Source organism: Jaculus jaculus, chromosome 2 (genome assembly GCF_020740685.1).
Source record: "Jaculus jaculus isolate mJacJac1 chromosome 2, mJacJac1.mat.Y.cur, whole genome shotgun sequence".
Lineage (NCBI taxonomy): Eukaryota > Metazoa > Chordata > Mammalia > Rodentia > Dipodidae > Jaculus > Jaculus jaculus.
This window is the reverse complement of record NC_059103.1, coordinates 198,200,971-198,226,700: the sequence shown is the minus strand read 5'-3', so window position 1 is coordinate 198,226,700 and position 25,730 is coordinate 198,200,971. Positions and strand designations below refer to the sequence as shown.

Below are 25,730 nucleotides of genomic sequence, written 5' to 3'. Positions count from 1 at the left end.
TTGGTTTTTCGAGGTAGGGTCTCACTCTAGCTCAGGCTGACCTGGAATTCACTCTATAGTCTCAGGGTGGCCTTGAACTCTTGGTGATCCTCCTACCTCTGCCTCCTAAGTGCTGGGATTAAAGGTGTGAATCACCACATCCGGCTATTTTTTTTCTTTTTTAAAATTAAAACATACAGGCTGGAGAGATGGCTTAGTAGTTAAGGAGCTTGCCTGGGAAGCCTAAGGACCCAGGTTTGATTCCCCAGGACCCACATAAGCCAGATGCACAAGGTGGCACATGCATCTGGAGTTCATTTGCAGTGGCTAAAGTCCTGAGCACGCCCATTCTCTCTTTCAAATAAATAAATATGGCTTTTGATTTTTAAAATCTATCTCTTCTATTCTTAGGGTATTTAATTATTATGTATGAGGAAGTTGTGATTCTCATGATCCAGAAAAACTTCACCCTTGCCCTGGAAAAATAATTCCCATTGCCCACCAGAACTAGTTGGTAAGACTTTACTGCTGAAAACTCCAGAGATATCAAGCTACAACTGATCTGGAAGCATCTTCCCCGCTGGCTAGCTTTCGTAGAGTTGAAAGCTGCTATGTAAGGTGCTAGGGTGGGGGTGTCATCAATAATCTCACCCAGTGGTGGACCCTGTGAGCTACACAACTGACCAAGTGAGCAAGATGTGTCCACTGGCACAATAGTCTCAAGACTGTTATATGGGTAGCCAGGTGCTCTCTGAATTTGAGGCAGGTTCCATGGGATGAATTCCTGCCTTGTACTTGATCCTAGTCAAAAGCCTATGGCTAAGGAGGTCAGAGGCCCTACAGATGGAAATTGCTATGGTTGTCTGGCTAAACAGATACATCCTACCAACTAAACTACTCTTTAAATATTTACGTCTATGCCTATAAATTAGTGCTACTCTCAGCCTTGGTTGGAAGCTTTCTTTTTACAGTGAAAGGTGACAAGTGAAAACACTCAAATTGTGTTGAAGAGCCAAACAAAATTAATTGTTGAATGCGCAATACGAAACGCAACATGCATATAACCTTCTCCAGGGATGAGGAAACATTGCTGAAGAGGGGGCAAAATGAATGTAAGAGCCAAAGGATAGGGAGGAGGGCTGTGGAATGTCATGTTCATCATTACATTCGTGAGCTCATAGTGGCTGTTGTTACTTGTGTAAGATCTATACAAGATTGGGCCCAACAACATTCCGTCACGGAGTGTGGAGGAGCTCACAGGGCCCTATCCTTCCTTGAGGAGATACTGGCAGTTAATGGTTGCTGGGGGAGGGGGTACTGACATACTTTCTTCAGTGGTATATCTACCCATGCTCAGGTAGATGGCCCCAACCCATGTTCACGCAAGCAAGCCTAATTGAACTCAGTGGGTCACAATAAGATATTACAGTAGAAAAAGATGGAAAGGAGAGGTTCAGTGAGAGGGGGAGGGCAAAAGAAGAAAATAGGACATGAATGTCATCAAAATACATACATGTGTGTGTGCGTGTATGTGTATACACACACACACATACTACAGGTATAAAAATTGACAATAAGTAAAATAAATTTAAGTAAATAAAAAGGAGCTGAAAAAAATTCTAAAATACTCCAAGCTTCGGCTTCATTTGCTGATGAAGGTGGACTTGCTTACCTCAGGGGCGCCTGCGATCTTGAGCTGCAGCATACCCTTCCTGTCCTTGTCCTCACTGTTTGAATACTGAATGCTCTGCACTTGGTTGAAGTCAGCCAGATGTGTGGGCTTCAGGAAGGAAAAGTAAAATCCTTATAGTCCTGTTAACTGTTGTTGAAATTTGCAAGGCCCAGCCATCAGCCAACCCTGTTAGCAGCTGCAGTCACTCCTGCCATTTCACGGATGAGGCCACAAGCAGACTTTTAAGCACTGACCCCAACATGTGACCAGAAGGGAAGGAGGCAACCAGATGGGGAAAAAGCAGAGTGGGAATGGCCATCAGGGGCTACATGTGGAAAAGCAGGTGGTATGGTCACATTCACGTTAACACTGCATGGACAGGGAGATATCAAAGCTCAAAGCACAAGAAGGCACCAGTGAAAGGCCATTCTGGCTAGTACCACCATGCAAAGAAGGACTCAGAATCTTCCTTAACCACACAGAACACACCTTCTCAGCAAGCCATTCCTGGGACAGTTCGGCTTTCCATACTTTCTGTGTATCTCTGACTATAAGCTACATCAAAGGAGGGGCTGCTTTATGCACCCCGACCCCCATGCTTGTGTTGCAAACTTCTAGCCAATGAATGGCAGAGCAGGTGCTCAATAATGCCGCTTCAAGCACACACTGGCTTAATGGGCTGTGGGGCTTTCCTCTGACGGGCAGTTTTCCTCAGTAAGGTTAAGTATGGATGGTAGGGAGGTCAGAGATTTACTAATTATGACACTATTTTCTGGAATCAGTTTGAATAAAGTAAAGGATAGGATGTGAGTACAAATATACTAAGTTACACATAAATTTTTTTTTAAAGCAATTATACTCCCAGTTAGTAGCAGAGTGCTTGCCTAGTATGGTTTAATCTCCAGAAAATTAAAAACCACTCACAACAAAGTGGAACAGTTGTGTCCAGGATTTCCCTTTAAGGCTAAAGAATTCTGAAGACTCTAAACTGAGGTTTAGGTACCTGCTCTTACCCCACCCAAGCAAGAAGTGCCATGCAATACAGAGGTTTCCTTGCAGGTGATGTCTCTCCAGGGAAGGGCCCATGCATGAACTTCACTGCTGTAACAGCCAAGCTGGTAGTTGCCATAGGAGTACACTTACATTGCAGCCCTTGTCAGTCAGGTAACTGATCCCTTCTTCCGGGCCAATGGCCAGTTCCACAGAAATAATCCAACTTGACTTTTGAAGGTCAAATAGGTAACAGCAGAGGTGCCAGAAGAAAGTGGGGGTGGGAGGGAAAGCAAAATACTTTAGATAAAGAGCCATGGAGCAGGGCCAGGGACGTGAGTTTGATTTACTGTTAACCCAATAAGGTAGTTTTGAAACTTCATCGACCCAGGATCTGTTGAGCCTGGACAGGGTTAGGGCTAACTGTGGTCATTCTAGAATACTGGTAGCCACAGTTTTTTGGAGGATGAGTATATCAACAGGCAAGCTAGCCCTTGGAGAACAGCTCATCAAATTACACAGTGGAATGAAAATACTTAATTATGAACACAGGCAGTCTACTTCAAAAGATGAGTTCATTAGCTTGATACATTTTTTGTTTGCACTGGCAAAAGGTTTCTCATTTATTACAACATCAAACTTCGGTTTCCCTTCACATGTAAGGACTAGACAAAGCAGAAGAGTCAGGCGAGTCCTCACTTCCCAAGACCCCATGCTTACCCCAAGGGCACACTTGAAGCATTCTTTGTCAAATCTGTACACTGGAGACAGGATCTCAAAGAATTTCAGAATACTTTCTTCTCTATTAAGGTTGGCAAACTGCCTGAATGTTTGCTGGATTAGTTTTCTTAGTGTTTTGGCCTGCATAATAAAATTACAAAACAACTCTGTTTAAAATCAACAAAAAGTAAAAACTACAGCAATGCATAAGATCCATTTTCTGCACACAGCTTAGTCCCACCAACACTGATATTAATACAAAATCATACTTGTCAGAAAACTACAATGTCACAACATGTACCATCTAACCCTTGAAGTTCAGTGGCATAGGACTTCCTTTCTTCAACAGAAGCTTAAGGCAGTAATTTGCATATTCGAGCATGTGGAGCAAAGTCAGGCATTATACACTGTGCCAGGTATGCAGGTGCACCAGAAGTGGCAAGGATGAAGGCACCCCAGTACTGACACAGGCCACTACAGGAGGGAAATGGATAAGTCTTTCTGAAGAAAGTACGAACCATAACCTTTAGAACCCACTAGTCACGTGTTGGCACATACAAATAAAATTCTACCTTTGGTCTAAAAAGTGAAATCCCAGTAACCATTCTTTAGAAATATGTACAGTGATTCTCTGCAAAACTGTTTATAAATTGTATAGAGTAGTCACACAAATGTGTTTGTTTGTTTTTTTTGTTTTTTCGAGGTAGGGTCTCACTTTGGTCCAGGCTGACCTGGAATTAACTATGTAGTCTCAGGGTGGCCTCGAACTCTCAATGATCCTCCCACCTCTGCCTCCCAAGTGCTGGGATTAAAGGCATGCGCCACCACGCCTGGCACAAATGTGTTTATAAAGCATTTTCCAACCAATATACTCTGCACCCAAAACTGTTTTGTGGAACTAGTGTGCTGAGGCTGAAATCCACATTTCACTGACACACAGCAATGACGACAGGGTAGTATGTATGTGCAAAACCGATGCATAAAAAGGAGGACCCCGGTACAGGCTGTTTTCCCCCTGCTCTTGGTGATGCCTAGTCTTCAGTCAGCTTGGAGCAGGGAGTGGCCTCTTCTAATGTTGGCTTTAACAGAGATGTAGAAGCAGGAACATTACAGAACATGTTAAGTAAGAAGCACACCAAGAATCCAGGAAGGAAGTAACAGTTTGCCTAAGTACAGAAAAGGAAAGAGATGTGGTCAGATGCTGGTTTCATTCTGAAAGTAGAACAGAAGATGGCACAGTTCTGAAGCAGGAGCAGGGAGCCGCGAGGGGATGGCCTCTAGGGGGTCATGAAGGAGATGCTGCTAGTTGCTGGGAAAACCCAGGAATCAAATGGTCTCTGCATATGGCAGATAGGAGCTATGGTCAGAGAAGGTACATGAGGGCATGGCTACTAAAATGGGAAAGACCAAGGCGAGAGGCCAACCAAGCAGCCTCTGCTGCCTCACCGGAGGCATGTGATCTAGTTCAGAAGCTTGCACACAAAGGGGTGGAGAGTGGGCAAGAATGAAAACCCAGTCGAGTTACTGTAGAAGGCTAAGCAGGAAGCTGAGCTGTGAGAGGGGGCTGGGCACCTCTGGAAGACTAGGTGGTTGGACGGAACAAGGGGAACAACAGAAGGCTGGTAAGCACAATACAGTGGTGCTAATTGTGGACAAGGCTGAGCTCTAAAACCTTCAACCCAGAACATCAACCAGACAGTTGGCTCTGAGGGCCTGCACAGTGAGGGCAGGCTGGTGACAAAAAGCTCCATCAGCAGCTGAAGTAGCTACAGGCTCTGCACTGTTAACCAGGAATACAGGAAGCAAGGAAGAAAGGACAACTGCCAGGTGCTGGCAACCAGCTGGCTTAACCAGGCCAATTTATATATTTATTTACTGATTTATTTATTAGTTTATGAGAGAGAGAGAGGGAGAGAGGGAGGGAGGAAGAAAGGGCACACCAGGGCCTCTAGTCACTACAAATGAACTCCAGATGAATGTGCCACACCTTGTAGATCTGGCCTACTTGGTACTGGGGAATTGAACCTGGGTCCTTATGCTTTGCAGGTAAGGACCTTAACCACTAAGCCATTTCTCCTAGGCTGGGTTTTTATTTATTTATATTTTTATTTTTTTGGTTTTTCGATGTAGGGTCTCACTCAAGCCCAGGCTGACCTGGAATTCACTATAGTCTCAGGGTGGCCTCGAACTCACGGCAATCCTCCTACCTCTGCCTCCTGAGTGCTGGGATTAATGGCATGCACCACCATGCTCGGCTTCTAGGCTGGGTTTTAATGGGAATTCAGTGGGGTGGGAGGTATAGAGAATTAAAGCTCTTCCGAGAAGGGTTAGTTCCAGGTTTATATCAGGGGCTAATATGAGGAAAAGTAAAAAGCATTCATGGTAACATCCAGAAACTGGCCCTGAGCTACGGGACTGACACTGACTTGTTTTGCCATCAGCCCTTTCTCATTTGTTTGCTCAAATTTACTATGTGGCAGTGAGTGATCTTGAACTTTTGATCCTCCCACCTCTACCACCTGAGAGTGCTAGGATCACAGGTATGCCAGGGTGATGTAGTGCTGGGCATCAAACTCAGGGCTTCATGCATACTAACTGCACCAACTGATTCCACCCTTGCTCACAGTGATTGCCCTTGTGAGTCTGCTTACAAGGAAGAGTGTACACTGGACATGGAACTTGAATATGGTCCACAGTTACCCACAAGACTGTTTTTAGCATAAATGGATGATAGTATACAATCAGTTTGCTAAACGGAGGCCAGGCCAAAAATGTAGTTGTGTTCCAATGCAGACCCAGAGCAAATACATCAGGGAAATCTACTCAGGGTTTGGCAATTAGAATGTATCCAAGAACCTACCTACATAAATTCGGCACACCTGCACAAAAGAGATCTCTGACCTGCAGTCATGGCCAAAGGAGACAATGACTGTATGTGACAGTGGCACGTGTGGACATACACACATATGCAGAGGCCAAAAAGGGTGCCTACAAAGACACTGCAGATGAACCTTCATGGATATTAATTCCATGTCTCCCCAATGAGCCCTGCAAGTAGATGCTATTCTTCACAAATCAGTGGAAATAAAGAGAGAAGAGCTGGGGTGCACAACATGTCTACAAAGCACTGTTTTCTCTCAAGACACTCTCCAAAATGCACCAGAAGAAACAACCAATCCTATGGATCCATCTCACTTTGCATGGGTTCTTACACATGATGTGTAGGTAATATCCTTGTAGGTCAGAATGGTGTCTGAGCTAACTTACTACCTCTAAGAAAAGAGACAAGCCCACATTGGAAATCCAAGTGCATGCTTAAGCGTCAGCAACTGCATACTTGACCATCATGACTTGTACACTGATGAGATTAAGACCAAATGGATTCATGAAGTCTGGTGCTGCCTTACAACCTCTCACTCTCCAAAATTCAAGCAGAGGATAGTTCAAATTTCATCAATCCTGACATGCTATCTTACAGAACTGTCCACCAGCAAATAGAAAGTGAGTCTAAAATAGGCTCTGGGTACCTGATCCTCTTTCCTAAAGTGTGTGATTCTACTGATTAGAATATAGCAACAGCTGCAGTGTGTATGTGTACACACATGGGGGTGCACAAGCACAAGGACAGACCACTTTTATTCACATTATCCAATCTTTGTTCATTCCTAACACTAAGAACATTTCATCTCCAGTACTGCCATATAGAGAATAAGGCTAGGTAAAGTAAGTTAGTTCTCTGCTTTGCACCCAATCCCCAGTCAGCTACTTGTTTATAAACTATTGTCAATAAATAACACCAAACATTCCATCTGATCATTCCTTCAATGCCTTTAAAATTCATTAGTCATGGGGTATGGGGGACACAGCACTGGGGAGACTGAGGCAGGAAGACTATGCGTACCAGGCATACTAGAACCTTGTCTCAAAACAAACAAGCAAGCAAGTAGTCATCCTAGGAGCTAGCAGGGACAGAAGCCAGAAAGTAAGTAGAATCTTCCCTTGAGCTTCAGATTAGTTCTGTCATGAGCACCAACAGCTCTACCTGGATTTCCTGGACAGTTAAAAACTAATGTGCACACCGACAGCCTGCCTGGCTGATGCCCACCACACCAAGCTGAGTTTCCACCCTCCAGGATGAGTCCACTCTCCTTGCTCTTTCTCTTGACGTCCACAGCCTTGGGGTCTGGCCAGCTCAGGTCTGTATGGGCCTGAGTGGATGAACATACAGGTCACAGTTCTGCTCTGGACTCCACAGTCTTCCTCACGACAGCAGCATGACTGCACATTTCAATGTGAGGCTGATCTGCTCTTCCTTTGCTACCTCGCCACATTCCATCCATAGTTGAGTCCTGTGAGGTGCTCCACCTTCAACACCATTTCAAATGCAGCTCGCCCATTCTCTCCTCTCTACCTCCTTCGCTTCAGTGTCACAGTGTCTCTCTGCAACAGTGTTTACTGATGACAGGTCTGTCTGGTTGTCTGCTTCTCTAGGATAGGAACTGAAACCGTCAGACCGGGACCAGTGAAAGTCAGCAGACTTTCCTGTATGCCGGCTGACCTGTCCTGTCCTGCACGCACATCATCTGGCTAAGATCCAAGAAGTCACAGCAACAGGCAAGCAGGTCAGCCAGCTCAAGTAGCTGCACTATACAAATATACGACACCCATCAGCGCGGCCTCCTCCACACACAGGACCAGCCTCTCACTCCCAGCCAGCCACAAGAAGACCTCTGCCAGGAGCACAACACACTTTTCCTCTGCACTGCAGGGTGGCTGCAACAATGACCGTCAATTCCAAACCTAGCATCCAACATTAACTAGAAAATCTTTGCTGTGTGGAATAAATGACATAATTAGTTTTTTATAAAAAGGACACCTTAGTAAGTAGTAGTTTTTCTTAATTTTCAGTGAGAAAAAATTCCACAAAATCTTAACTTCCTCCAGCTACCTGACATTAACTGACAGACACAAATCCCAGAAACTCTGAACTGGCAGGAGCAAGCATGACTGACTACCTGGCATTGCACTTCAAACAGAAGCACATTCTTTGTGTTTGCTCAAACTGGGGAAGCAGGAATACACTCCATGTTACACCAGCTCAAGTGGAGAGAAGAAACTCACAACCACATTAGTAGGTCAAGCCACTGGCAACTGCTGCTATGCTTATTAACAGATCTAATGATTATGCTACAAGCAATAACAGAGGCCCAAGGCTTCTTATGCAAAAATCAATGTCAGCCTAAACAAAAAAGGCAAAAAATGCAGAAAAAAAAGGCATAGTGGTGCACACCTTTAATCCCAACACCTGGGAGGCTGAGGCAGAAGGATTGCTATGAGTTTGAGGCCAGCCTTGACTATTGAGTGAGTTCCAATTCAGCCTGAGCTACAGTGAAACACTACCTTCAAAGAAAGAGAGTGGGGAGAGGGAAAAATGAATAGAAGGCTGAGAACATATAAAGAAAAGCATACATACCCCACAAGCTCAATACAAACATACCAGCAGTGTGTGCAGCATTCGTTCTTGCCTGTCAAGTGGGCCTGGCCCACAAGAAGTACCTGTGTTCACCCTCTCTGGCCTTTCTGCCAGTCAGAGGCACATGCTCTATCAAACTGTTACAAGCCATGCATGTACAATCATAATAAAGAAGATGGAGGAACTTTTTTTTTTTTTGGTTTGTCAAGGTAGGGTCTCTAGCTCAGGCTAAACTTGGAATTCACTATGTAATCTTAGGGTATCCTCGAATTCACAGTGATCTTCCTACTCTGCCTCCTGACTGCTGGGATTAAAGGTGTGTGCCACCACAGAGAGTTGGATTTTTAAATAATAAAATAAAGTGTTTTTGTTTGTTTATGAGACAGGCTTGTGATATAGACCAGGCTGGCACTTATCCTAAGATCCTCCTGCCTAAGCTTCCTCAGTGTTGAGATCACTGGTACAAACTACAACTAACTCCTGGTACTAAAATATTCATCTTTAAAAACTTAATTTGGTGTACAAAGTATGTGTGCAGGGCTGGAGAGATGGCTCAGCGATTAATGTGCTTGCCTACAAGGCCTAATGACCAGGGTTTGATTCTCCAATACCCACGGAAAGCCTGATGCACAGTGGCACATGCATCTGCAGTTTGTTTGAGTGGCTGGAGGCCCTGACACATCCATTCTCATTCATTTACTGATTCATTCCCTCTCTCCTACTATCTCTCTGCTTGAAAATAAATAAAAATATTTAATATTAAAACATTAAAAATATGCACAAACCACAAGCACATATGGAGGCCAGAGTAGCACATCTAGTGTACTCCACAGCTCCTCTGCTTTATATTCTTGATACAGGGTCTCTCACTGAACCTGGCATCTGAGTCCATTTTTTGTGAAACTTGATGGCCAGCAAGTCAAGGTAATCCTTCTGTTCCTGCCCCTCTCAGTGCTGGCATTACAAGTCTTCATGGCCATGGCCAGCTTTTTACATGGGTGCAGGGAGTTCACTGTAGGTCCTCATGCTTATGTAGTTAAGAGCTCTTACTGGTTAAGCCATCTCCCCAGCTTCCAAAGTATCCTTAAGGTACTCTAGGAAATCATCTTAGTTCATTACTTGGGAACTGGACAGCTCCTTCAAACACTACTTTGAAAAACTTAAAAAAAAAATTCTAGTTTTGATTGGAATAAATGAAGATTGGGCTATTTTGATTTGTTATCTACATTGAGGTATACAGAGATCTGCTAACACTGAAGACAGAGTTCATGGGTCCTGACAATCATACAGTGACATATATCTACAGCAATTCACTATAACATGTCACTGAACCTGACTAATGCAGACCTCCCCAGTGACCACTGTCTGTCCCTCCTGTCCAAGCCCCCACATTTTCAGGCATCCCATTTCCTCAGCCACCTCCAGCTGTGACATTGCTGGTGTTTCCTAGTCATTCATGACACATCTGTAAATAATACCTGCTCAAACTTAATTCTTCCTTCAAAACCAGCAACAATGGAACTTCTGACAGAAAGCACAGTTGCTCTGTTTGTTCCTACAATTCACTCAAGTCCCTGTCCCCTGCCACCTAGACCCTGTACACTGTCACCCTATCTCCCTCGATCAAACCCTGCTCCTGGTCTCTGGCTTTCAATCTATCCTCCAGGTTACTATCAGATTAATATGCCAAAATCAAACAATGGTCCTACCTCTCCGCTGGTGTAAAACCTGCTGGCCTCTTGCTTTCATATGTATCCCCCGCCCCACATACACACAAATGGCCACAGGGCCCACACACTGACTATAAGGAGAATACCACAGACAGGACGCTGGCCTTTTAGGGTCTTAAACTACAGTGGAGGAAGAGAAACACAAACAGATGAATAATAAAGTCCATGAGAAAAATAAGCACCTGAGATGCTGAGCAAGGATCATGATAGAAAAGAGACAGGGATGCAATTATAATCTCACAGTTGATTTACACAACATTGGGTCCATCAACATGAAATCATGGATGATGGGAAGAAAGAGGAAAAAAAAAAGACATCAAACCAGAAGAACTAGTTGGAAAAGGAGGAGTTATGTGGAAAGAGTTTGAAGGAGGGGAAATAAAAGAAAGTAATGGTAGGGGATTATGATCAAAATATATTATGTACATGCATGAAAATTTCAATAAAAGGGGGGGGAGTGCTAGGAAGATGGCTCAGCAGTTAATGGTGCTTACTTGAGAAGCCTGTTGACCGGTAGTTCAATTTCCAAACTGCCCATCTAAGCCAGCTGCAAAAACTAGTGTAAGGTACCTGGCATCTATTTGTAGCGACAAAAGGCCTGGCATCACACCCCTACTGCCCACACCAATGGATAAAATATGACACTTTAAAGACCTAGGTGACATGAACAACGAATGATGTTTTAGTTTTGAGCTTAGGTGAGTACACAATCAAGAAGCAAAGCCACAGTTTTATGGAAGACAGCTGAACCTACAACCATCTATCTATCTTCCATTAACATGACCGAGTGCTAGCTTCTACCACAGAAAGGAAGAAATGACATTATTTTACTCTCTCAGATGCAATTCTCCATCAGGGAAAAGGTACCAACATAGTTTCATCATCGGATTATGACAAAGGAGACTCTAATTACCTTGACAGAATCCAGTAAACTCTTAGGGAAAAATCGCTTTAAACCAACATCTTTTCTGAAACATAAAAAGAAGCGTATTAACAAATAAAACCATCAAAACCATCAAATTAATTAATGACATATTTGTAAGAACATAAAAGCACTTTATTTACCCTCACTCTAACTCAGGATAGAGACAAACACAATCGAGCTTCAATCTACCAGCACATTCAGAGAGGGGCTCAGGACAAATTATTTTCTAGCAATTCACTTAAAATTGAACACAATTTAAGTGACAATCTCTTTTCTCCTTCCTTTTTTCTTTTTTGACTTTCTTTCCTTCCTTCCTTTCTTCTTTCTCTCTTTCTTTTCTTTATTTTTGTTGACAGCCCTTCTGAAGCATTGGCTCTTTGCAAACCCCATTGTGTAATAAGTGTTTCCCCCAGATGATGCTCAGAAGTTACATTTACAGCCAGGTAATGGTGCTTTTTAGACAAAGCAATGAGCTTTATTAAGAATAGACCAAGGGTCTATCTTGGGAAGTTTTAAATGAATAAATCCCTTAGATTTATCCAAAAAGGTGACCACTTTTTTTTACGTAACTTTTAAATTTAGGATCTTACTCATGTAGTCATTGTTTATCATCTCTACTTCACAAAAGGAAAAAGGTAGAAATCAAGTGATTTTTCCTCGTCAAAAAGCTGATGTGAGGGAATGTCAGAAATATCAGCAACTGAGCTGGCTGTGGGGACTCATACCTGTAATTCCAGCACTCAGGAGTCTGAGGCAGGCAATCACCGTGAGTTCAAGGCCAGCCTAGGCTAGAATGAAACCTTGTCTCAAAAATCCACAGGAAGAAACAAATGTCAGTATGGCAGGCTGAGTAGCCATTACTATGCTAAACCTTGGAACACTCAGCCCTCAGGAGGAGCTCTCAGTCAGAAAGCTCCAGCTTGCTTCCCTGCTTACTCTGGGGGCAGGCTTAATTGATTTGGGCCACTAGATGGCACTTGTGTTCCAGGAAGGTTCTCAAGATGTGGGGTCAAGGGATCATGGAAAATAGAAAAAGACCAAGAAGAGTGAAATCTTTTTCAGTCACATAGGGAAAAAGCATTAACTAAACAAGAAGTGCCAAAAAACAGGAATTATTCTATAACTGAGTTAGATGATTCATAATCAAGAACAGAAATCAGCTGGGTGTGGTGGCGCACGCCTTTAGTCCCAGCACTTGGGAGGCAGAGGTAGGAGGATCGCCATGAGTACGAGGCCACTGTGAGACTACAAAGTGAATTCCAGGTCAGCCTGGGTTAGAGTGAGACCCTACTTTGGGGGGGGGGGGGGTGGAGAACAAAAATCACATTTTACAGTTGATCCTATACCCGAATCTACTAACAGGCAGCAGCTAAGCAAATGAATTCCCGCTTGGTCCAAAGCCCATCCCCTCTCCTTCTACTCCTGTGGCGTTAAGCAGTTCATACTACAAGTTGTTCTTGGCTCTATGGCATACTCTTCGCCCGCTCTACCGACCCAGTGAATTTGTGTCACTTTCCTTTTTCTCTAACCACTAGAATTTGTTAAATTCTCTTCTTTACCCTTTCAGACTGGCATTATCTAATATGATTACTAGATACGAAGAGGAAAAATGCCCACCCAAGTTCTACTTCTTGCTACTTTCTTAAAGAAAGAGAACATCTTTTCATGTTAAGAATGCGGATGCTCAACACTACTGGGAAGGGGGAAAAAACAAGCATTGTCTCTTAAAGAAAACAACCACTCTATTATCTCTAGGGCACTCTTCCCAAGTACTTCCTCTCTGCCTTCTTTCTTTCTCAACCAACAGACCACAGCAGAAAGCACTTGTTTCTGGAGCAGAGCTCTGGATCTGAACTTGCCTCTGCCAGGAGGGGCTTGTGATGAGCACGTGTGAATCTCAGCTTGTCTACTTGTGAAGTGAGGTTGTCAATTCCTGCCACATGTAGTGGTCTCAGCATTAAGTAAGATATGTCTATAAGGTGTCCAGAAGGCTGAGGAATTCTGAACTACCTTCGCTCTGAAACACCCTGGAAGCTGTTCCTGTCAGGAGTGCTTTGACCTCGTATGGCTATTTGGCACAGAAAGAAGTCTGCCTTTCAAAGGTGGGGTAAGGGTGTTGGCAGAGGGCAGGCTGTAGAGGCGCTGAGTAGTAGTAGGAGCCTAGAGACGCCGACCACAGCCAGCAAGCAGAGCACCTAGATAGGTGGGTGAGCATGTGGGGAAGATATGGAGACAAATGCTGACACCTTGCCAGTGCCAGAGTCAGGCAGGTGTGCAACAACTCCATTCCGCATGAGTGGTGCTGGGTGAGGCACCACTGACATCCACAGGCACCTGGCCATGACCAGCTAAGGTGTAGAGAAAGCCCAAGGCATGGATGACCTCTGCTGATCTGGGAGGCTGTATATACTTACTTTTTTCACAAGGGTAGAGACACAAGAGCTCATCACACTTGGTTCTCTTAGAAATAAGAAAATTAAGCCGGGTGTGATGGCATACACCTTTAATCCCAGCACTTGGGAGGCAGAGGTATGAGGATCACCGTGAGTTCGAGGCCACCCTGAGACTCCATAGTGAATTCCAGGTCAGCCTGGGCTAGAGTGAGACCCTACCTCGGGAAAAAAAAAAAAAAAAAAAAAAAAAAAAGAAATAAGAAAATTAAAGGTGGATAAAGACAGCTGCATATTTTAAGAAAAACAAAAGAGCTAATTTCTTTGTGAAAATGACTGCTAAGAAGTTATATTCGTTTCCAAGGTAAAAACAACTCCATTATTAACAACAGAGTTTTGGGCTGGAGAGAGAGAGAAATGGCTCAGTGATCAAGGTGCTTGCCTACGAAGGCTAAGCACCCATATGTGACTCTCCAGATCCAGTGGAAACCAGGCGCACAGGGCGATGCAAGAGTTCAAGGTTGTACTTGCGCACAAAGTGGCACAGGCATATGAAGTTCAACTGTAGTGGCTGGAGGACCCTCCTCCTCTCTCTTTTGCAAATAAAAAAAAAAATAGGTCAGTCTGTTGGGCTTTCCTCAAAAAATAATTTAAAAAGAAATAAAGTTTATTTGAGCTTAGAGTCAATGCTTAACAGCATGTATGAAGTTTTTCTCACAAATACTTTTGAGTAATAATGAATTCGTAACATTTGTCTATTAAGAGTTCTGGGACATAGTTGGCAATAAAATAAAGACCACAGATCATGGGATAATATCAACAGAACTGCCTCTCAAACATCTAAGAGGCAACTGTTCTTTGGCTCTGTGGTGTAGCCAATAGAGAAGCATGCTCAAAGTTGGGAGAGCCTTTTACACATTTCCAAATTTAAGCATATCTCAGGGACACGTGGGTCACCTCTCTTGTACTATGAGGCCACCTCTCTCTGTGCAATGCCTGGCCTGGGCTAAAAGGTAACAAGGTGTTCTGTACCAGCTCCCCTCATGTCACAGAACTGGTGCTCAAGCTCCACACAGCTGTCTCAAATGTAAGAAATAAATGCAATTTATGTCATAAATAAAATAAATAATAAAATAACTACCTATATAGATCCCTTACTATTAACTGCCAAAGTGTATCCTAGATGCTTTCAACCCTATCTGATAAAGAAAAAAAAACGTTAACTCTGGTGAATATTGCTGTGCTTCAAGTCACGAAGCCAAGCCCTGGTTAACAGGCTCCCTCCTCATGTCAGTCACCAAAGAGACCACACACAGATGCAGAGTGATAAGTCCCTGGGTACAAGAATCCTCCCAGCCAGTGACATTTCATTTCCATGGACCAGGCTGGCCTCTGTCCCAGCTACAGTGGAAAACAGAATCAAATGGGATACCTTTAAGTATCAGTGAAGTAAGTATTCAGAGTACAGAACTATTAATCTAGAAGCATTCCCCCTTCTTTCTTCCTTCTCCTCCCTATCTTCCTTGCTGGCTTGCTTTCTTTTCAGAGACAGAATCTCATGTAGCCCACGCTGTCCTTGAACTTTCTATGTTATCTAAGGATGACCTTGAAATGCTATTTTTGCTGCCTCCAACTCCTAAGTGCTGGGATTATAGGGCCATTGGCCTAGCCTTAGGTTTTTTTTTTTTTTAATATGTAGATTTTGATGGTAAAATTCTATTTTTTGTCATCTTGTATTTGTTTCTTCTTCCTCATTTCTCAAAAGGCAGCTTTATTCTGTTAATGCTTCTAGATTAATAGTTCTGCACTCTGAATACTTCAATGATACTTAAAGGTATCCCATTTGATTCTGTTTTCCACTGCAGCTGGGACAGAGTTCATTTTCAATGGCTGTGGCCCTGCCGAATCTCTCTCACTCTAAAAAAGAAAAGAAGTTTAAGAGACACATGAGCAGGGATAGCCAAATATGGACTCTGGAAAAAGCAATAATGTCATTTATTTGTAAGCAAGTAAAAAGAAGTACATCTGCAAGGTTCAAGGACAGAAAATATGCAACTTATAGTGGAAACCGTAAACCAGGACACCACCAATTAAAGGCAAACAGAATTTAGGACAAAACAACAACAACAACAACAACAACAACAACAAAAAAAAACAGCAAAGCTCCAAATGTCTTTGGCATGATGAGGATCAGCAAGCAGAAGCCAGCTTTCCAAGGGGACAGAAACATTCTGCTGTGTGAGGGACTGACAGAGCCTCAAAGGCCAAAGTTGAACACCCATGAAAATAAACCAGCAAGGATTAGAGGTAGGTATTTAAACTATAGATAGGAATGTGATGATTTGTGAAGAGTCAAAGCTGGAGTTTATTAAGACTTTTGATTTGTAATATAGATTTAAAAATAAGCATAAAGGGGCAGAACAAACAGCGAAGGAAAAGGGGAAGGGAGAAGAGGAGGGAAAACAATGAAAGAAGTTGTACAAAGCCAAGTGTGGACATGGGCTTATCAAGAGAATATACCTTAGAAAGACGTCTTCAACATTCAGTTGAATGAAACTGCAGGATGCATGCATACCCTTATTGTATTCGTAGTAAAAACCATGTTGCAACTAGTCAAAAACCATGCTGCATGTACATCTATATATTTTAAGGAGTAAGATTTTCACTAATACAAAAGCTGTTATTTGAGAGTATTGGGATAATAAGGTTTATTTTCTTCTATTTTACAATGTAGTTTAAATTTTCTAACTAGAATTTATTATTACCAAATAATAATACTACAACTCACATCAAAGGAGCTCCAAACAAATCCAACAGATGAACCCCCACCATTTTTTTTTTCTAGTATTTTTTGCTCATGTTCTTTGGAAGACCTGTATAAAGTCTGGTTCTGTGCTGGGCAAAATACTAAGCTCTTGCATGCACATTCCATGCACCTCCCTGCAGCCCTGCCATTGTCAGGCAGCATGGACATGATTGCCACTGAACCTCACAGATCAAGCAGCCAGTGCAGAGCTGGACCTGCAGATGCTGGGCTCAGAGGAGCTACTGCTCTGCTGCAGGGACCCTCTCGCCCATCACCTCTCCTCTGAGGCAGGCAGTGAGTTCATATGCGTTGAAACCATGGCAGTGCAAAAGCACAGGGACTTAGAAGGAGAGCTCATAAACATGAGACTGCAAATCACAAGGATCGTAAGATCCTCTGCTTTGGAAGAGCCACCACGTTTACCTATGTGACTACCACACACAGCAAAGTGATGTAAAACTGCCATGCATTCTGTGGCTCAGCTTGGCCATGCCTTCTAAGAAGGATCTGGTTTATAAGCTCACTGTACTTATATTCAGATAGTGACCACCACAAGCCCTTACTGTTACACAGCAATTTCCAGCCTTTCTTTCTTATTTATTTTACATCTCACAACACACCAAAGTTTTGAAGACGCTGGTTATAATCATAATTATTATTCTTCTATTTACTTATTCTTTTGTCTGAACTTCTGTCATTTCTAGAAGCCAAAATTATACTAACTAAAGCACAAACCTTCACTCATTTCAAATTTAAGACCTTAAACCTAATTCTCCAAAAAGCCAGACTGAAGCCTGGCTCTTCATTTGTACTCTTGGCTGGCTGTGCCGGCCAACACCAGCAGGCCAGTGTCTGATCCTTGGAGAGGCTTTCAGAACCTGCTGTGCTTGCATCTCTGCGACAGCACATCTGCTCTGGGCTCCACTGGATGCCTCTGATCTTGTACGGACTACATCTTTCCCTCATCCTCCCTTTCTTGTCTTGGCCTCAGAAACAGAAAACAACCCTATCCCATCGTTCCTAGTCCCTGCCCTAGGCAGGTTTCCCTGGAGACTGAAGAACCAGCCCACGTGTTCACAGCAAATCTTGCTGCCATTGTGTCAGCCAGGGAACTCCATATCACTGCTCACTCCCTCTGGACATCTCTCTATCAATTTCCTTACTGACTTTTGCCCCCTCAACTCTCATATCAACTTTTTAAAGTTCAAACTTGTTAGAATAGTTTTTATTTTTCAAGTTGTAAAAGCTAGGTATGGCAGCACATGTCTACTAATGCCAGTACTTTTTGAAGCAGAAAAATTAGGAGTTCTGAGCTCTGGACTAGACAGTGAGACCCTGTCTAAAACCCAACAACAGGGACTGGAGAAGTGATTCAGTGGTGAAAGAAAACTTGTTTGAAAAAACAATCCAGCTATGCCCTCCCTCTCCCGTGCACCTGCTGTTAGCATCCTGTATTGCTGTGCTTGTACCACATCTGATATGCTATTATAACCGCCACTATACTATTTCTTTCCCTATGTCTGTTTGCTGTTTCAAGAGACTATGTAATAACCCTAGGGAAGTAATGACTACTATTGTCTGGCTAAATGCATATACTATGCCTACCAAACTGCCCTCTAAACACTTATGTTTATGTCCATATATTAATGTTGCTCTCACTTTTGGTTAGAGAAGCTTCTCTTTTCGGACAGGGGTGACTCAAAACACACCATAGTGCTGAGAAGAAATGACAATGGAGTATTCAGCACTAAGTGAGACATCTCTATCACACCCTCCAATGTACAGGGACCATTGAGGAACGAGGTAGTGAAAAGAACCTAAAAGACAAAGGAAGGGTTGGTACTGTTTATGATGTTGTCACCCAGATACAAAGTGGCCTTGATATTCATGACCTCACAGTGGCTGATGCTACCTGCATAACAGTAGGAGGGGAAATGACATCAGAATAAAAAAGAAGGAAGAAGGGATTAAGTGGAGGGGGAAAGGAAGGATGGTGAGAAGAATTATACTCATGGTACATTGTCAACATTTATGTAAGTTGTCAATAAATAGTTAAAGAGACAGAGAGAGAGTGTGAGAGCGCGCGCACCCAGGACTGGACAGATGACTTAGCAGCTAAGGGTTTTGCCTGTGAAACCTAAGAACCTGAGTTCAATCCCCCAGTACTATGTAAAGCCAGATGCACAAGGTGGCACATGCATCTGGAGTGGCTAGAGGCCCTGTTGTGCCCATTCATTCTTCATTCTCATTCTCATATACTCTCTCAAATAAATAAAATAAAATAAAAATAAAAAATAAAAAGAGCCCATGTACGACATCACACCACATAATCCTCATTTCTTTGTAGGCAACTCCTACCTGTGTCAGTTTGTCAAACTCCTTTTTCCTCTTTAATAACCTTAACAGGGTTTTTAGTTTGTTTGTTTTGGGTTTATTTAAGGCAGGGTCTTGCTCTTGCCTGGGCTGACCTCAAACTCACTCTGTAGTCTCAGGCTGGCTTCAAATTCAAAGATCCTCCTACCTCTGCCTCCTGAGTACTGGGATTAAAGGGTGTGCAACCATACCCAGCTGATCTTGACTTCTGAGAGTGGTAGTCAAATATTCTGCAAAATGTTCCTCAACTGGTATCTGTGTGATGTCTCCTTCATGATGAGGTTGGGGTATGGGTTTTAAGACCACACTGCACTCTATCAACATGACCTGTCACTACTGACAATGACCTTAATCACCTGGTTGAGGCTGTGTCTTCGAGTTTGTTCACGACTTTCTGCAAACAGTTCCTTCCCGTATTGTGCTCACTAGAAGCAAGCCACTTAGGTAAAACCCACACTGTTGTGGTGGGCTTTACTCTCTACCACTGTTGGTGGCCAGATCACAAATCTATTGGAAGCCTTTTGTGGAGAAGATGCCATTTCCTATTGTCTCTGTATTCAGAGGATGTCCTTGAGTAGACTTGTGGGTACTGACTTTATATTTTGGGTCATGAAATGTCACTGTGTTATTTCTGCCTTTTGTCGCTGGGAGCACTTCCAGCAGGCTTGTGCATCCCACTAACAATGCTCTATCCTTCTGTTTGGTTTCCTTTTTCTAAGCACTGTTAGTTACTTCAGGTTCATCTTGCAATTCTCCCCTCCCTGAATTAGGCATGTTTCTCAGGTGCCTTGTTCTCTTTCTTTTTTTAAATGAAGTGTTAGAAACCATGGTCTGAGAGCTAGATACCACGAGAGATTCTTAATGTTGCTGGGATTGGTGACTTCATAGTCAATCAAATAAACCAATATTCTTCCTCCTTTTCTGTATTAGGATACATGAAGTAACTCAGTGAAATCTAACATGCCCCAACAATTCCTCCTCTTTTATCAAGTGTGCTGTTGCTGTGACTACATCCCTGGAGTCTGACAATAAACCCAGAGAAATCTTCCTTTCCTGCATGACTCAGACCAAACCAGCCACTGATCCACGCCTCCTCAATGGCACTTCCACCACTATCTCAGAGCCTTCGTTGAGGGTCACACAGAAAGGAGTATGAAATTCTAAATCAAAGATCTCCTCTTGTCATTCCCCTGCTTAAAATGGGTCAAGGACCCAAGGGCCAAGTCCAGATGTCTTTGAAGTGTTAACAACCTTGACCTACAGGCCTAACTCTCCACCTCATAGACCTAATGTTCAGCCCACACAGCCTACAGTTTACCAACTGTTACTGAAGTCTCTATGCTGACTTCTCTCTGGAACTACCTCCAATGCCCACCTAGTTCTGCCCCACCCACAGTGAATAGACCAGGCATTTGGCCTCCAAGCTTCAGCTGGGCAGCACGTTCCTGTGGAACCACGTAGATGCTGTCGCACGGCTGCTGGTACACTGCACTTTTCCTTACTTGTTGACACCCCAGAGCTATAAGCTTCCAGAGAAGGAAGACTATGCTATACATTCCCTATTCTCTAGCACTTAGGTACCAAAACTTCTATAGATGCTCCATCATGGCTGCTAAATAAGTAAGCACAGAAACTAGCACAGCAAATAACCAAGGAGATTAAAAATATTCCTAATTTTCTGGCCTTCCTTTTGAAATGAAAACAAAAACAGTATTTATCTAAGACAAGAGACCTGCAGTGGCCTCTCTGGCTCTGGCAATTTTAATCACCCACTAGGGAGGACCTCTTAGGCTGAGTAGTGTGACAATATTTAAATGAACCATAATGAATGAGTTCAAGGCAGGGTCTCACTCTTGCTCAGGATGGCCGTGAACTCACGGGAGTTCCTCCTACTACAGCCTCCTGAGTGAGTGCTGGGATTAAAGGCAAGAGTCACCATGCACAGCTATTTTAGTTTTTCAGTGTCATTAATGGCACTGTTACTACTATATTATCCACTAAAGGACAGGAGAAATTCTATTTAGAATAATTCTGTCTGGCAAGAAATCTTAAGTATCTCTCTCTTTTTTTTTGGTTTTTCGAGGCAGGGTCTCACTCTAGCTGAGGCTGACCTGGAATTAACTATGGAGTCTCAGGGTGGCCTTGAACTCATGGTGCTCCTCCTACCTCTGCCTCCCGAGTGCTGGGATTAAAGGCGTGTGCCACCACATCCGGCTTATCTAACATTTTTGATTCAAGTTCAAATGACTTATTTTGTCCCTGTGTGTGTTAAGAGGTATGGCACAGGTGGCCAGTCATCTTTGCGTGCACAACCACAAACACTGACTGTCTCCGGTGTGCCATGAACACTGTCACAAACCTGAAGCAATAAAATGTGTTAAGATCAGGAGTTGGGTGCTACATCAGTTTTAAACACTTTGAAACAAAGATGGGGTGCTTAGTAGTTAAAAGCACCTGTTTGTACAGCCTGCAACCTGGTTCAATTCCTCAGTACCAACATAAAGCCAGATACACAAAGTGAAGCATATGTCTAGAGTTTGTTTACAATGGCAAGAGACCCTGGCATGTTCATACTCTCTCCCAACTCCTTTTCTCTCCATTTCGTACATAAATAAAAATATATCCTAGAAGTGCTTGAAATAAAGGTGGACTGCCTGGGCCCAAGAAGGCCACACAAGGTTCAAACATAAGTGTTCTATTATTATCAATTATCACTTTAGATGATTCTACCTGATTAATAGTGGTTTTCCAAAATTACTTCTGCCTTTATTTTTCTGTGGCTATACCATCCTTGCAAATTTCTATTTTCAAAACGAGGGCATGTTAAAACTCTCACATTGTGAAAGTAGTTGGACTGACCTGGAAAGGCCACATAAAATCTGTATTCCTAGAACTCCAGAAGCAGACAAAGATGTTTGTCACAAGTTCAAGCCCTATCTAAAAAAAAATAATAATAATAATCTTTCAGGCTAGAAAGATGGCTTAGTGATTAAGGCACTTGCCTGCAAAGCCAAAGGACCCATGTTCGACTTCTTAGGACCCACGTAAGCCAGATGCACAGTGTGGCACATGTGTCTGGAGTTCTTTTGCAGCGGCTGGAGGCCCAGGCACTTCCATTCTCTTTCTACCTGCCTCTCTCATAAATCAATCAATCAATAAAACATATATAAAAAATCTAATGCCCCTTGAGGTCTTTACTGTGGCTGAGCAACTATGGATAACCGTTCACTTGATGAAAACAGCAGGCTAGAGATGGTGCTAGCAAAATGTACATTTCTGCAGAACACAGTGCCGCTGACCTTCACTAATGTAATAAACACATACCACTTATCCTGCTGAGTCAAGTCCCAAGGATGAGGGGCACAACTTCTACAAACATACAAGTGCCAGTTTAGCATGCCTACCTTTAAAACAATTTTCTTCTTACTTTTATTTATTTGACAGAGAAAGAGGGAAAGGGAGAGGGAGAGAGAAAGGGAGAGAGTGAGAGAATGGGCAAGCCAGGGCCTCCAGACACTGCAAACAAACTCCAGATGTGTGCGCTCCCTTGTGCATCTGGCTTATGTGGGTCCTGGGGAACTGAACCTGGGTGCTTTGGCTTTGCAGGCAAACACCTTACCCACTAAGCCATCCCTTCAGCCCCTGGTATGCCTGTTTTTAAATAACCTAGTACAACAGTTTAATACACAAATTAAATTCATTATCATAAATATTTTGACATTGAATTTTTTGTTTTATTGAGAGATTTACTAAGAGAGAGCACATGTCAGGGCCTCAGCCACTGCAATAGAACTCTAGAGGCTTGTGGCACCTACTGTGCATATGCAACTTTGCGTTTGCACCACTTTGTGCATCTAGCCTACTTGAGATCTGGAGAGAGAACAAACATGGGTCCTTAGACTCTGCAGGCAAGTACCTTAACTGCTAAGCTATCTCTCCAGCCCTGTTTTACTCTTTTGAGGTAGAGTCTTGCTCTAGAGCTCAGTCTAACCTGGAATTCATATGTAATCTAAGGGTGGCTTTGAACTCACAGCCATCCTCTAACTTCCAAGTGCTGGGATTGAAGGCATGCACCACCATGCCCAGCTGACATTAAATTTTTTGATGCAAGAACAACAAGTAATTCATTTCTCCATTTCTTTTAAAAAAAAACAAAACCCTCATTAAACTTATACAGAGAAAATGAATAATTCATAACCAATTTATGGGCAATTCTGGATTTCAATGTAAAACAGAAGTTAAGTGCCAGCCCAAAAAAGATTAAATGTTTATCAACAAAAAAACTAGTGTTACTTTGCTAAACTCTAATGTATTTTTGTTATAACCTACACGACCCTATTAACAAATCTGAGTGTCTGTGAAATTAAGATCACCAGGATTTGTTCTTAAAACTTTCTCTCTAAATATAAATGTTTTTGTCAGTTTCAGCATTTAATATTGTATCAAGCTAAAGTAAGAAGTGATTAATTGTACAGTATCTGCAAGCATAGCTGTTGTGTATTACTTACTCTAATACTTCATAGTTAGATTTCTTTTCCAGCGCATTGCCCCGCATCTCCCAGTAGGATCTCCTAAAATCAGGGAACAAATAAACTGATATGGGTATATAAGGAAGGTTTACACTATTAAATATTTAAAAAAAAAAAACTAGTAAAGAGGTAGCTAAATCATAAATAATTTGGAATCCTCTCAGTTTACTCAAGATGGTATCGATAGTTTGATGAAGAAAAATACCTGGAATTCTTTCAAAAAAAGAAAATAACATTGGTGAATAAAGGCCTAATGTACAGTTATCACTTACCTTATTTCCAGACATCCCAATTTCAAAGCAATTTCCTGGTCCACTTGATCAGCTATCTCTAACATGTAGTCGCTCTTCACCTGCAATAAACCAACAGAAAGCAGGAAAGTTTTTAATATACTCAATAAATGCCACTGAGTGCCTTTTACATAGTTGTTTACAAAGTGTCAATAGTTATGCTAGATTCTAAATATAAAATCATCAAAAACAACCAAGAACTAAATTTCCTACCAAGAGAAGCTTGTATAGCCTAGGACTGGTTACCTGGGACTTTACAAGCAACCACCACCACTGCATCACAGCAGTGCCTTGATGCTTTGTATGCTTCCATTCACCAGAAAGCAGAAACAAGCTCCACTTTGACAGTCTGCAGCAGAGGTGTTTTCTGAGCTCTAATGACAATTCCCAAAGGACCTCAGTGCAAGGGCCAAGAAAATTTACTTATTTCAAAATCTACTGTGCAACTGAGGTATTTCCAGGTAACTATTCACTCTAAGTGGCAATAACAAAGTCTAACATAAAGAAACACTAGAAGCACCTCTGGCAACAAAGATGTTCAATCAAAGACTGACAGGTGTGGTGGCACAGTCCCAAGATGCCTGTAGTAGGGAGGCTGAGGACTCAAGTAACAGATAAGCGCTCATGGACTGATACCACTATTTCTAAGTAACTGTCAGCACAATGACATTTTCCAATCTCCTCACAGATGAGCATTAAGAGATAAAGAGCTGTAACTGCTTTTGAGGACAGAGAGCATTCACTATGAACATCAGATGAAATGCTGTCTCCTTCCTTCCCTCCCTCACAGCACAGCTGCATTACCAAAATGACATTCCATTACAAATGATATCAATACAAAATATATGGAAATCTGTACTTGCTCTTGTTATGTAAATACTTTCCTAATGCTTTCAATTTTATTGCTTGAATGTCAAAAAACCTAAAATATTTATTCTCTAGCTCTTTCTAGAAGTTGTGTTGACTGCTGCCTAGAAAAAAAAATTTCAAATATCTCCAACTGGTATCTCCTAGCCTTCCAGCTCCTATTCCAAGGATTCTGATCCCTTCACACAAATTGTAGTTATGTTACACTGGATGGTCCATCATTATGACCTTCCCTTGTAAAGAACCCCCGCCCCACACACCCAATTCTGTCTACTAATCTGTCTTGTTCACTTGGTAAAACCAACCCATGCTTAACCTAATCACCCTTTCTTCATGCGCATGGATAGGCTTCATTGAAAGTCATGACGTCAAGTCTCAAATGGCTATCCTAACACTGCCTGGAAATTCAACAGTGTATTCTTGTGTGTGGTGATTTGAATTTAGGTTTATCCCACAAACTTCTGTGTTTTGAATGCTGGGGCAGATCTGAGAGGTGGACTCTTGCAAGAGGAAGACCCTGAGGTTTATAAGCCCTAGCTTGGCAGTGTTAAGGTTGGCTCACTATCCTGCTACCGTTTTTCACCTGCTGTGGCAGAATTGATATCAAGCCTCTGCTCATGCCATGCTCTCCTCTGCCATCATGAGGCTTCCCTTGATACTATAAGGCAAAATAATAAAATAAAAAAAATAAAATAAAATAAAAAACTTTCCTGGCACCAGTTGCTTTGGTTGAGTGCTTTATCTGGCAGTAAGAAGGTAACTACAACAGAAAACGTACCAGAAGCAGGGTTGTTGCTGTAAGAGACCTGACTATGTGGTTTTGGCCTTTTGGAACTGATTTGTGGGAGGAATGTGGAAGGATTTGAAACCTTAGTCTAAGAGACACCTTGCAATGTTGAAAGCAGAATTTCATAGACCATTCTGGTCATGCAGCTGAGAGATCTAAATGCAGAAAAACTGTGGAGTATGGAAGTTTAGCTTATGAG

At 42.6% G+C, this 25,730-nt stretch overlaps 1 protein-coding gene across 11 annotated transcripts in view; it reads right to left on the bottom strand.

The window, feature by feature from the left end:
• The window catches only part of Ptk2 (protein tyrosine kinase 2), a 296,868-nt gene that overhangs the window by 111,366 nt on the left and 159,772 nt on the right, over nucleotides 1–25,730 (bottom strand). For all 11 annotated transcript variants that reach the window (XM_045143862.1, XM_045143858.1, XM_045143860.1 and 8 more), the window contains 6 exons: nucleotides 23,860–23,939; nucleotides 23,567–23,629; nucleotides 11,478–11,532; nucleotides 3,362–3,502; nucleotides 2,795–2,872; nucleotides 1,652–1,759 (listed from right to left, as the gene is read on the bottom strand). In XM_045143862.1, the coding sequence (XP_044999797.1) occupies nucleotides 1,652–1,759; nucleotides 2,795–2,872; nucleotides 3,362–3,502; nucleotides 11,478–11,532; nucleotides 23,567–23,629; nucleotides 23,860–23,939 (525 nt within the window). The remainder of the gene's footprint in view (nucleotides 1–1,651; nucleotides 1,760–2,794; nucleotides 2,873–3,361; nucleotides 3,503–11,477; nucleotides 11,533–23,566; nucleotides 23,630–23,859; nucleotides 23,940–25,730) is intronic.